This window comes from Oryza sativa, chromosome 9 (genome assembly GCF_034140825.1).
Source record: "Oryza sativa Japonica Group chromosome 9, ASM3414082v1".
NCBI lineage: Eukaryota > Viridiplantae > Streptophyta > Magnoliopsida > Poales > Poaceae > Oryza > Oryza sativa.
Genome location: NC_089043.1, coordinates 27,190,765 through 27,202,982, shown reverse-complemented (window position 1 = coordinate 27,202,982; position 12,218 = coordinate 27,190,765). Strand labels below are relative to the sequence as shown.

At 40.0% G+C, this 12,218-nt stretch overlaps 2 protein-coding genes across 10 annotated transcripts; both read right to left on the bottom strand.

Moving 5' to 3' along the window:
• Window positions 1–307: 307 nt before the first annotated feature.
• Window positions 308–4,411, bottom strand: LOC4347910 (U-box domain-containing protein 33). 6 transcript variants are annotated; one of them, XM_015756591.3, is made up of 10 exons: window positions 4,300–4,411; window positions 4,003–4,209; window positions 3,451–3,572; window positions 2,927–3,021; window positions 2,738–2,815; window positions 2,519–2,636; window positions 2,349–2,411; window positions 1,885–2,046; window positions 1,381–1,713; window positions 308–1,277 (listed from the first exon to the last, which is right to left on the bottom strand). In XM_015756591.3, the coding sequence occupies exons 2-10, from the start codon at window positions 4,142–4,144 to the stop codon at window positions 543–545; spliced, it is 1,848 nt and encodes a 615-aa protein (XP_015612077.1). In that variant the 5' UTR covers window positions 4,145–4,209; window positions 4,300–4,411; the 3' UTR covers window positions 308–542. The 6 variants fall into 6 exon arrangements, with proteins under 6 accessions (XP_015612077.1, XP_015612084.1, XP_015612080.1 ...); XM_015756598.3 differs by having other exon boundaries at window positions 1,885–2,034; XM_015756594.3 differs by having other exon boundaries at window positions 4,003–4,172.
• Window positions 4,412–4,612: 201 nt separating this feature from the next.
• LOC4347909 (U-box domain-containing protein 33) lies at window positions 4,613–10,469 on the bottom strand. 4 transcript variants are annotated; one of them, XR_010734920.1, is made up of 11 exons: window positions 10,209–10,469; window positions 9,747–9,868; window positions 9,478–9,599; window positions 9,069–9,173; window positions 8,769–8,958; window positions 8,349–8,489; window positions 7,639–8,106; window positions 6,754–7,521; window positions 5,840–6,178; window positions 5,041–5,118; window positions 4,613–4,948 (listed from the first exon to the last, which is right to left on the bottom strand). XR_010734920.1 is itself a non-coding variant. In XM_015756590.3 (10 exons), exons 1-10 carry the CDS (start codon window positions 10,399–10,401, stop codon window positions 5,990–5,992), a joined length of 2,316 nt encoding a protein of 771 aa, XP_015612076.1. In that variant the 5' UTR covers window positions 10,402–10,469; the 3' UTR covers window positions 5,551–5,989. The 4 variants fall into 4 exon arrangements, 3 of the variants coding, with proteins under 3 accessions (XP_015612076.1, XP_066160167.1, XP_066160166.1); XM_015756590.3 differs by lacking the exons at window positions 4,613–4,948; window positions 5,041–5,118 and adding an exon at window positions 8,636–8,653 and having other exon boundaries at window positions 5,551–6,178; XM_066304070.1 differs by lacking the exons at window positions 4,613–4,948; window positions 5,041–5,118 and having other exon boundaries at window positions 5,551–6,178; window positions 9,069–9,180.
• Between the last annotated feature and the right edge of the window lie 1,749 nt (window positions 10,470–12,218).

Genomic DNA, 12,218 nt, shown 5'->3' with positions numbered 1-12,218 from the left:
TTATTCTGTGAATAAGCGAAACGATGGCTCCGTCAATGTTACTACTAGCTATTAAAAAAATATTTATTAAAAGAGTAATATGTAATAGTTTTAAATCAAAATATGTGTTCTAAAACCTTATAAATATTTAAGTTATGATATTTTGTTGCATGCTAAGTATGGTAGTACAATTTCCATCCTTCAAAGCATAATGATCTTTTTTTTAAATAAAATAAATCAAAGTTGGAAAATAAAAGCACTGGTCAACAGTGACAGGTAAATAGGAGCATATTGATGCATACATTGATACATATGGCAATCTTGAAGATGAAAAATTGGAGCAACCATTATAATGCTAAAATAATTACATTGACAGTAGTACAAAACAGGTTATTTGACACTTTGACTGTTGACTACCGTAGACCCCCTATCCTTATGTACATGCACAGGCAACATGCATACTGAAAAGTAGCTAGCTACTCCTAGTTTTTCTTAAAAGAAAAAAGAAAAAGAAAAAGAAAAAAATACGCCTATACTGTAGGAGTAGTAATTACTATCGACGGCTAGGTTGCATGAATAGAAATAGAAGTCCATTTCCGAGATTTAGATGGTGAATTTGCCATGCGGAGCATAATGTCAAGCGACCTCCACTCAGCGTCGCACGTGATTGCCGGTCGCCGCTTCCTCTCCAGGCTGCAGCAGCGCAGCGCCAGGCGGAGCAGCTTCTCGGCCTGCACCTCCGGCCAGCTCCCGGCGGAGGCGTCCAGCACGGAGTGGACGGCGTCCATCTTGAGGGCCTCGCGCACCTGGTCGGCGATGTTGAGGTCGAGCAGTCCGGTGAGCACCTGGAGGACGACGACGCCGAAGGCGTAGACGTCGGACTCGGCGGTGAGCTCGCCGGTGACGAAGAAGACGGGGTCCATGTAGCCGGTGGTGCCCATGGGGTTGGTGCGGCGGCAGATGGTGTCCGCCTGGTCCTGCAGCGGCTTGACGTGCACCGCGCGCGCCGTGCCGAAGTCGCCGAGGCGGCTGGAGTTGGCGGCGTCGAGGAGGATGTTGGTGAGCTTGAGGTCGGCGTGGATGATGGCGTGGGGGCGGCAGGAATGGAGGTAGGCCAGCGCGGAACGCTGCTCGCCGAGGATCCTCACGCGATCCTTCCATGACAGACTCTTGGAGTTGGAGAGGATGTCCAAGAGGGTGCCATTGGGCAGGTGCTCGTACACCAGCCCGCATGACTCCGGGCACACGCCCATGAGCCTCACTATGTGTGGATGCTCCATTCTACTCAGCACCACAACCTGCAATCATCCCATGCATTCTATATAATACAACTGCTTCCTTCTTCAGTAAACTAACTACTTAATGTTAATGACATAGGAGGAGGAGTATATATATATTTACCTCCTGCTTGTACTCTGGAAATCCTTGCCTGCCATGGGGTCTCAGCAGCTTGATGGCCACTGCCACGCCACCCAGTTTTCCCTTGTACACTGGCCCATAGCCTCCTTCACCTATCAGGTTTCCTGAGCAGAAGTTGCCCGTTGCTTTACTGATCATCGACATGGAGAACCGTGAGATATGTTGTGGAAGTTGCAGCTCTGGGTATCTTCCTGTTGATAGCCTCTTCTCCTTCTTCAGTGAAGCAGCAGCAGCCTTTTGCCTAGGTGACAAGATGCTCCTATCATCCTCTTCTTGCAGCTCTTTCAGTTTCCTTTGGAGTTTGTCTATTTCTTCCTGCCAACAACAATGTGAAGCATTCATCACATATACAAACTTCTCCAAGAAATCAATAAATAAATTCAAATGATTCTGTGTTTTTATGTCCATGCTTAGATAGGCCCTGCTGTTTCTGATTTCATAACTGGAATATAAGCTAGAGAAATGAAGCATATATGCAACTTTTACCATCAGTTCTTCAGCTCTTTCAGTTGTACTTCTAAAACTCTGTATCTCATCAGTTCTATGAGCAGTCTCTCCGGAAGAGTGCTCCCCCTCCTCCTCATAAGAATTTAGTTCCCCTGTTTCTATGCTTTCCTCATCCTTTGTTTCGGTTTCCTGCACATCACACTACAGAAAGCAAATCAGCTCTTCTCTTTATTTATGAACACTGCAGCTTTCACAAATCACAAGTTGTAACACCACAACATTTTTACCAAATATAGTTACTGTGAAAACCAACCTTATTACACGCAGTGTGAACCTAAATTATCAATCTTTCCTGTTGTGTGGGCAAACTTGAAAAAACATGCATAAGTTTTCACCACTAGCGCTCATGCTCTAATAATTATCTTATGGGTTTCATCTATCCATTATCTAAAAAAATGTTGTAATAATTGTCTTGAAAGTAAAATTAAGGAAAATAGCCATACCGTTGCCAATTCATCAGCACCATCCATTTGAATAACCCCATCATCATACATGATTTCATCTGCCTAAAGTGAAACATATTCGAGAATACATCAGAAATTAGTATTCGAAATCTGAACCAAGATCATAGACTGCATGCATTTGTTTAGTGCTTTGCTAGGAAGCCGCTTACAAAATCACTTGGTGGTGTTGTGTAGCCATTTGAATCATCGCTCAGCTCATGTACAGATGCCAAAGATTCAGCGCTCCCTCCATATCCAATGCTCCCGGTATGTTCCAGATGATCATTGCTGCATTTTAGAATGATCTCATCCATGAACTTGTTGCTAGATTTGATCCAATATTGCTGCAGGTGTTGATTATAGATTTTGGAGAATATCTCAAACTATACCTAGTACACATGTGTTTTCCATTGATAACCACCCAAACCTGACAGCATTTGCGCAGCATCGCTTCCTTTGACATGCTCCTGCATAATACCCTGGTTTAGCATGCGCATGGAGTAATATATGCCAATAGAGAAATGGATCTCTTTTGAAAGAAGGAATGGAAATTCAAAATGTAGAATTTGGGATCTTACCTTGAACCAATGATAATTCTCTTAATTTTGAGCTTCTTTATCAGATTCACAACACCAGCAAGAACATCATCGTGTGAAAGGTAATGTGCCCTAACCTGTACGGACAGCCTGCTTAGATAACATGATTTCTTTTTCTTTTCTTTTTTTTGGCCAAATAGTAACTATCCCACCACACTTATATTTTATTGGTTCAACTGTCAATATCGTTGAAGTCAATTATTCACCATATGGTAGGAAGCTCATTCATTGCATATTTGGGGTTCAAATAGTAGACCTAAGGCAAAATTCTAGTATTTACAACTAGAACTCATTTCCACGCTTTTTTAGGAAGGACTGCAGAAAACATTCTTATGTACTCCATAGTAGTTTATGAATTTGCTATATGCTTACAAATAAGAAACCCTGAAAATCTCATAGAATTAATATCTGATTTATACTTGTCAGATGAGTGGGATGCTTAAATAAGCACTGCTTAATCGGACTCACATGATTCAAACTAAGAACCGAAGGATAATTAGTATCACCTTTCTTGATCCACAAAGGTTTTTGTATTGTGACAACATCTTGACCATCGCATCCGTTTCTTTGGCTCGATGCATCTCCTTCTCCTTTTCATCTGCAAACTTATATAGAACTTTGCCACCCACTGCAGTTGTTGGAAAGGAGCAAAGTATTGTTCATACAGCACATGACAATCAGGACACGCTATGCTGTTAGTTTTTACGTTCATCAAGAAAAACTATTTTATGGCAATTTATTATACTTCCATTTCGCAGAATAACAAGAGTGTATGAAAGCCAGCGTTTTACACATGGGAAATCACAAGTAATAGGAATTAGGCATCTTCCTTTTACTCTACTGATAGGAAGACTAGGATGCACATAAACTAAGATGGTCATGAATATTAAATCAACAAATCATCTTTTATCGGGTACAAGATCACCTATCGTACTGTCAACAAATTTCCCCCCTTTTTTAGGATTGAATGGTGTAGCGCTTTCTTTTTAACACAGTTGAAAGATAAATTGCATTGGCTTATGGAAATAAATTTGTCTGAAGAAGTATGAAGATCTTACTGAAGGGCATCCACTTGGAAGGCCAGTGAACATGAACAAGAACTATAGTGGCCCTTGGGAACCTTGCAGCAGCCCATAAGATGTTAGCCTTCTCCTTTCTGAAGTTCTTCCCAACCGCAATATGAATCTCTTCCTCATCCATCTTTTCTTGCCCTCTTCTACATCAGGAACTAAAATCAAATTGTGGTTCTGATCTTGTCAATATATCTGGTTCAGCAGCAGAAGCAAGCAAGGCTTGAAAGGAAGAAGGTAAGAGTATATCTGAACTTGATCCAGAAGAAAGGGAAGCTAAAGTACCTTATTGTGGTGCACCACTTTTCATCAACTTCACTTCATGGTGGTATCTGTATCAATACCATCAACTTCATGGTATTCTTAAAACTAGAAAGTATCAGTTGAAAGAAGGGCCAAAGGTGGGGAGAGACAGCCGGGGGTTTTAAAGCTTGTTTACCATGGTCTGAGGTTTCAACAGCTTGATGGTATCCAGCAGCAGTATCAGGCTGTGGGTCCCAAAATGCAATCCAATCAGGAAATTATACCACTTCCAACTTGGCAGTATTGTTTTGCCCTCTCAGTATTCAGTAGCCACTAACTCCTGCTGCATACTTGGTTTGCGAAACGGCAGGTTCATTTAGATCATCAACTGCAAATGATTTTACAAGTTGCATAGGAGAGACTGTAATCTCATCAATGTTTCTATTCAATTTGAATTTTTAAGCTAAAATCATCATTTTTACAAATCTTTTGTAATTAATGGCTTGTCTGTTTGTTCATCAGATAGAAACAAGAACGAATGGTATTGTTCCAGCTGAGGGTTCCGAGTTTTCCAAGAAATTTCTGTCCAAGACGCTGTCGTACATGTTTGTCCTTGATCGACGACTGACTTTGGAAGATTAGCAGTGAAGTCTTGTATATATCTCCCCGGCCGGTCGGCAATATAATGCAGCTAAACACGTTATTTTCAAGTTGCAGAAGAATTGATTAGTCGTCATTGGATTGGATGCAAGCTTTGAATTCTGGTGTGCATTTGCTGAATACCTGAATGGTTATTCGACATTTGGCCCTCATCCTTCTCTTTCCCTGGACGTTGCTTTCACAGAATTCTTGCTCCCCAGGCTGTCAATATAGTAATGCAAATGAAGACATGTCATTAAAGCGATATGAACAGCATATACCAGAATCATTCTTTCTTTCTACCACTGAACAAATCAAGTGCATGCGTTAAGATTGAGGTTTGCATTGTAATCTCCACATCAAGGAGGCGCAGTTTCTTCCAGATTTCTGACTTCAGAAGATCCCAGTTGATTCATCACACATTATTCTTACTGTAACTCTTTAAGCAGCAATTTGGTCCGACATTGCACCTTTTTATAATTTTTCGGCGAATTGCATATGCAAGGAACTTTGACAAATTTAAGCACTGGACGCATATTTCAAAAAGAAGGTTTTGTCCTACTCGATGACTTTGTGTCATCAGCATACCTAACCAGCTAGCTTTTGCACAATTCAAACTTTCAGGTTAGACATCGTGGCACAGGAAACAGTATATAATCAGAATGGTTACAACACGTAAGCATGATAACATTATAAATGGTGAAATTCTGATCTGATAGTTCTATTCATACATGTATTTCCACTTCCATACACTCTAGCTGAGCATTTTTTTGGCTATTGCTCAGATATCACAACTCTCTACTACACTGACAAAGTGACAAGTGACTACCTGTACAATGTCTACCATGCTACTGATGGAGCAGAGATAGCTCCGAATTTATTATATTTTTTACATACAGGTTTTGCTAAAAAAAAGAAAAGAAAAGAACAACCGTGTGTATACCTTTAATTAGTCATTCCTTCAGAACAAAAAAAGACACAAGACGTTTGGTTTCCTGTGGTTTCTGCTTATTAACCCTGGTCTGAGATGTATCTTCAGAAGATATATGACATAATTTTCATTGTTACTTTCCATGATGAGAATCCAAACATATTAATCTGCATTTGACTGAAGCCATTCTTGAATTGCAGAACGGAGGGCATGGTTCGGCAAAAGATCACGGTGTGGTAGATCGAGGTTTGTCATGGGTGATGTATAGTGACCACTATCAAACCACTCTCTTATAGCCTCTGCTTCGTAGGTGAAACCATCTGCAGCAATTAAAGGGTCCCTCATGACATCCTGCAATGCATAAAATGCACAGGTGAACCAAGGGAGAAGAAAACTGATTATCTTTCCTTAGGTAACACACAAAAAATTTGGTGTGTCATTGCATCAGGGTTGAGAAACACACATACAAACAGTAGTTTACAATGGTCATTTCATTAGTAACAAGAACTGAGAGCTCCCATAACTTGAAGTTCACAGAGATGTTTGCAGAACTGATATCTCAACTGCTGTCCAGGCAAACAATTGACTGACTTTCTCTAAAATTACTAAGAATCATACTAAATGGAAACAGAAGCTCAGGAGTAATTTGGAGTTAATCAAATAACATCAGGAATCATAAATGGAAGCAGAAGCGCAAGAGGAATTTAAATCCAATCAAATGTCACCCTTTGATTTCTCTTATTGTATACAAAAAATATTTCATCTAGTTATCCTTTAGAGACTAGTATATTAAAAAAAATAGAAATGGATATCATTACATAGACGGACCAATTACCAAACATGAGAGTCTGAAGGAAATCATGGTGAGGAAATACTTTTGAGAGAAGGGGGAGTAATAATCACTAAGTAAAGTATATATGACTAACCTGTTGTATTGGACAGATGAAGTAGGATGGCACATTACCAAAGTCTTCAGATACTGATTTAAATGATAATGAACATAGCATAGAGGAAGCAGACCTCAACATTGGTTCAAGTACTGTCCAAACCTCTGTTTGCAGGTCAGGACGGTTTTTTCTTCTGATTTCACAGCATCTTAGGCCTACCCGAGACAACTGCTCAGCATGCATAAGAGGCCAGTCTCCAGCTGATGAATCCAATATTGCTTGCAAGCAACCCTTTGCTACTGCCCGTTGCACATCTTTCAAAAGACCAAATCCTGATCTTCCAGTCAAGAGTCGCAGGAGTATGATACCAAAAGAATATACATCAGATAGGGGTGTCAGATCACCAGAAATAGCGTATTCAGGATCAATGTACACAAAAGTTCCTTTTGGGTGGGTATGGCGGTATAGAGTGGTTGTGGCCTTGAATTCATCAGTTAACATTCGGCACACACCAAAACCACTAAGCTTAGCCACATTATTTCCATCAAGAAGAATGTTAGATGCTTTCAAGTCACTGTGAACAATGCTGTGGGGTTTATTGGAATGGAGAAAAATCAGTGCAGAACAAATATTGGAAGCGATGCGGGTACGCAACTGCCAACTAAGAGGCTTTGAATTGTCCTTGCAAGCCAAGCGGTCATCTAAGCTTCCATTGGGCATGTATTCATAGACAAGAGCTCGGGCATCCTTGCATGCCCCTATAAGAGTTACAAGATTCGGATGTCGCACCCTGCTAAGGATTTCCACCTGTAAATTATCAGCAAGAACAACTTAACTGTCTGAAATACAACAGTTTATTTGGACCAACAAAATGTCAATCAAGTTTATAGAAGGTAAGTATATAACTAGAACAAAAACTTTTACCTCATGACTGAACTGTGACAGTGACTCTGTGCTTTCAGGATTCAACTTCTTTACAGCCACATTTGTTTGCCGAAGAAGTCCCTTATATACACTTCCATAAACACTTTCCCCAACCTTCGATGAGTGATCAAAGTTGCTGGTTGCCTCCTTAATCTCTGATATCGATAGCTCTGTAATGGGAATTGTTCTATCCGCAATTGCAGTAGACTCTCCATTTTTTACACGTATTGCTTCTGCCTCTCTTACTGCTTTGTCACGCTGCAACATAAGATCCTTGATAATACGGTCAGAATGGGCGCTTCGCTTCTCTAGGACCAATATCTTCTCACATTGCTCTTGAAATTTTGCAGCAAGTTCATCAGCTGTTCTTGCAAGCCTGTCAACTTCCTCCATTGTTGTTGCCAATTTTACCTCTATTTCATTCTTTTGCTTCAGTTCTCCAAAGTACAAATTCTCTGATACCTGCACCTGTTGGTGATATTAAATGTGAGACCAAGGATTTTGTTTAAATCTGTAGGTATCACTTATCCAAAACATCATTTCCAGATTTATACTCCACGATATAGAGTATAACAATCATGAAAGTTTTTTACATGGACAGTACGAAGAATTTCTCTGCTCTCATTGGCATGCAGCCATATTATCATTAGAATAACCATTAAGTATAGCACACATTATATGAGAGATAAATATAATTAATCTATTCTTACTTTCTGGAGAGCCTCAAATAACTCCTGCTCTGCTTTCTCACGCCTACATTTCTCCTCATAAGCTTCTTGTCTTACTCTCTCTAACTGCATGGGTATATGCTGGAGCTCATTGTCAGACTCACCACGCTCTTTAGTATCTTCCTGCATAAGATTGGGTAGCTTATTCATGCATCAAAATTTGTGAGAGCACTGCCATTAAGATATTAGAGAGCTCCCAAAATTCAAAGGAAAACTAGATAAGATGATCAAAAGTACAAACTGGTGAGCTATTAGACAAAATGGCATACCATGTAATGATCCTCTAACTTATGTATGTATCAAGCAAATGCTCCATCATGGATCCATTTCAAGTGAGGATGCAATGTGGACAGATCAATTAGTGATCTTAATCAGATCCAACATCGACGTAATTGTGCTTACCTTTTCCTTATCAGAGTATCTGTCTGAACTAGTTGTCTCGATATGTGGTTCGAGGTTTAGTTTGTGTAGCCATGTGTTTGAAACACACCAAATCTCTGACAAGCTACTCGATCTCTCCACTGAACATTGTGCAGAAGTAGCACTTTGCCTACAGTCCTGCATCACATCATGGCCAAAGGGAGCAGCCTTCCTAGTGTAGAGAATACAAAGGAAGAGAACATAGTAAATGCAAATGGATGCAGGCTGGAAAGTCCGTAATGTAGGAACAAAGTGAAGTGTATGATCAGCTTACAACCATACCTACAGTATACCAGTGTGCCTTTGCAAATGAACCATATTTTGCAGAAATGATCTGCATGCTGTTCTACAACTCGTGCTTTCCTGGATTTCAGAACCTTCATTTTCCTGAACTCTTGAAACAAGGAGTTAGGTTTTAGAGAATTAATAGGGCAAAGATTACTATTTAGATTTTAGAACGTACTGAAGCAGTACAAACACTAAGTTTGCTTCCCAGAAAACCAAGGTGCAAGCAATTAGTGTTAACATTTAATTATCTTGAAGAATTTATTTAGCTAAGTAGACAAAAACCAACACTTCTCCCAAGCATGGTTCCTTACTAGCATCCACTGTGATCACAGTGTTTCATCATAGTTACTACTACTACGGATAAAAATGCATAAAAGTATTCCAAGCTTTGGCACATGCGTACTTTGTATAGTGCTTATCATCTGCGGCCCCCATTACAAGCATGGAAACATTATGCTCAGAGATGACGTCCACCAATCCGTATGCAACATCATCTGATTCAACCACCAATTTCTCAGCTTGTACCTAGAGATGAATAGCACAGTGAAGTATCAATCGAGATTACGGATGACATTTTGCAACAAACAAAACCAATGAATTGATACATCCGTGTTGGCCTTTACATGTGAATACAACTGAATTTTAGTTCAATAAAGTGGGAAACAGGCAGACCTTCTGCTGCGCGCATATGAGTTGGTATTGATCCAAGTTGTCACTGATTCTTTGCAGGTTCATCTTCTTGTGTGCAATCAGCTCCTGCTCTCGCAGCTGGCCGGCGGGAATCTTGGCTCCGACTGCACACGACAATGGATGGAGGTTGCATAAGCATTTGCAGCCATACACATACATGGACTGAAAACTCTAAGAGGAAGCCAGAGATGTAAACAAAATGGAAGCCAAACTCAATCTGAATGAATTGAGTTGGCCTCGATTGTAAAAACGTAGGGGGTAAAATGGTGCATTAAAAAAAGAGAGAGAAATGATTTAGTGTGTGGGGAAAAAGGTTGTAAATTTGGAGTCATTGAGGGAACTGGACAAAGAAACTAGACGATCTGTGCCAATACAATCGTGGTAGATCGGATCATCAATCTAGACTCTAGTACTAGTGTAGGTAGGAGGAAGAGGGATGCGTACGGATGGGGAGGAAGTTGGGAGGGGAGTAGACATGGAGCAGCACGAAGGCGGTGCCTTGGGGGAACTTGTGCAGCGCCCACAGCAGCGTGCCCCTGCTGGACTCCTCCCCCACCGCCACGTACACCTTCTCGCCGGAGAAGGACGGCTCCGGCGAATCACCGGGGTACGGAGAGGGGGAGCCCGCCGTGGCCATGGCTTTGTTGGCCTCGCCTCGCCGGCGCCGCTTTGGAATCCTTCTTTGTGTTGGACTCTCTTCTTGTTGCCTCCCTCCCTGCCTGCTCTCACTTTAATACTCCACTGCTAATCTCAAAATATATAAGCATTTAGATATTGTCATAAGTCAAATTATGAGGACAATAAACATCATTAGATGCATTGTGAAATATATATTTTAGTAATTTTATCTTTTTTTTATGTGATAGTAGATGCTAATGTTCTTATTTATAAACTTGATAAACTTAGCATAGTTTAACCAAGAACAGACTCGTAAATACTTATATTCTACTAGAACGGAGAGAGTAGCATTCTACAAATGTTTTGGTTATGTTCTGGTGATTTGAATAGTAAATATCAAGATTCTTATTTCAAACCAAACTATGGACACTACCAACATCTAATTCTTTTTGCCGGGTGGGCCAAAGGCTGGCCGACAAATTTTCATTAATAATGAAAGAAAATGACAGTTTAGACATATAAAGTGTCATTTCCAATGGAGTTCAAGAGTATTTTTAAATGGTAGTTTCTGCAAGGTCCCTTTTTTCGCTATATTTTGAATGACTTCAATGCTTGTGAAAATACAATATACATATAAGAGAGTTGAATTGAGGTTGAAAACAGAAGGCATAGGATTTGTATTGCAGTTGCGGCAGACTTATAGGTTGCAAATGCATTTACCTTCTGAAATTGAATTAGTTATGACGATGTCATTTCTGCATTTACTAATTTGTCAACAGGACCTATGTTAGCACAATTGACTACAGGCACACGTCTGCTCGGTGCATTGCCGTTGACGCTTAACTGTTAATTGGTGATTGGCTCAATTAAGAGTGCATTGTCTGAGTATGTTCCATAAAAATCAATTTCTAACTATAAATCTAGACATAGCATATGTTCAGGTTTACAGTCATGAATTAGTTTTAAATTTTATTGGAACGGATCTTCCCTTCTCTTGTACCATGTCCTTTCTTTTTATTTTTCAGGCCCATTCTGTAAATACATTTATTTCTCTTAATAAAAAATACGTGTCTCGCGTATTCCTAAAATTTTGTTGGAACGGAGGGAGGGAGTATGTGTTAAATACGTATACAACCATCTATCTGTATAAAATCGCACTGTCTAACGTACTGTTAATCTAGCTACTAGCTATCAGGCTTCACGGTTTGAATTTCACCTAGTGATTTAAGATTATCCTGCAGGAAGCATATAACTACATTTTTCACACCTGACCTTGCACAATTATCCTGTAGGAGTAACTTCCTTTATATAGAACATAGTACAATACAACTAACCAAGATTATTATGAAATGTGCAACTACTACAATTGCGTACGTAAATTACCTCGTCAATTACAACATATCACAAGTCTCCGTAAACAATCAATGTATGAAAGGAAAGAAGCTTTTTAAAAAGGTTGAAATTAAAGGTTGAAAATTTCCTTGTCCTTAACACTACTAACTGCTACTAGTGTCTATGTCGACCGCACTTGCTCACTCACAAAAAGCTTACCGTCATCTAGTACACCAGTATCACCTTCATCGACGACCGACTGAATGAACTCCAGGTCGTAAAGTGTGCTCCCTCCGTCCCAGAAAAGTTAACCAACAAATATATCCAGATTCGTTGTATTACAGTACAGCCCCCGCTAACCACTGTCTTCTTTCTGAAATATGAAACCTTATATTGGACGTCTCGATCTAATTGATAGTACTAGCTTATATATTTTGTGATAGAAGAAATACTGTAATAGAAGCATGCATGTGCATATCTTCACTTAATTTATGAAAGCAAATG

Coding starts and splice junctions, on each gene's coding strand:
- LOC4347910 (XM_015756591.3), bottom strand. CDS start 4,144: ATGGATGAGGAAGAGATTCATATTGCGGTTGGGAAGAACTTCAGAAAG. Junction 3,022..3,450: donor ACCTTTGTGGATCAAGAAAG/GTGATACTAATT, acceptor CTGTCCGTACAG/GTTAGGGCACATTACCTTTC. Junction 1,714..1,884: donor AAAGAGCTGAAGAACTGATG/GTAAAAGTTGCA, acceptor TGTTGTTGGCAG/GAAGAAATAGACAAACTCCA.
- LOC4347909 (XM_015756590.3), bottom strand. CDS start 10,401: ATGGCCACGGCGGGCTCCCCCTCTCCGTACCCCGGTGATTCGCCGGAG. Junction 8,959..9,068: donor GGCACACTGGTATACTGTAG/GTATGGTTGTAA, acceptor TCTCTACACTAG/GAAGGCTGCTCCCTTTGGCC. Junction 7,522..7,638: donor TGTCACAGTTCAGTCATGAG/GTAAAAGTTTTT, acceptor GATAATTTACAG/GTGGAAATCCTTAGCAGGGT.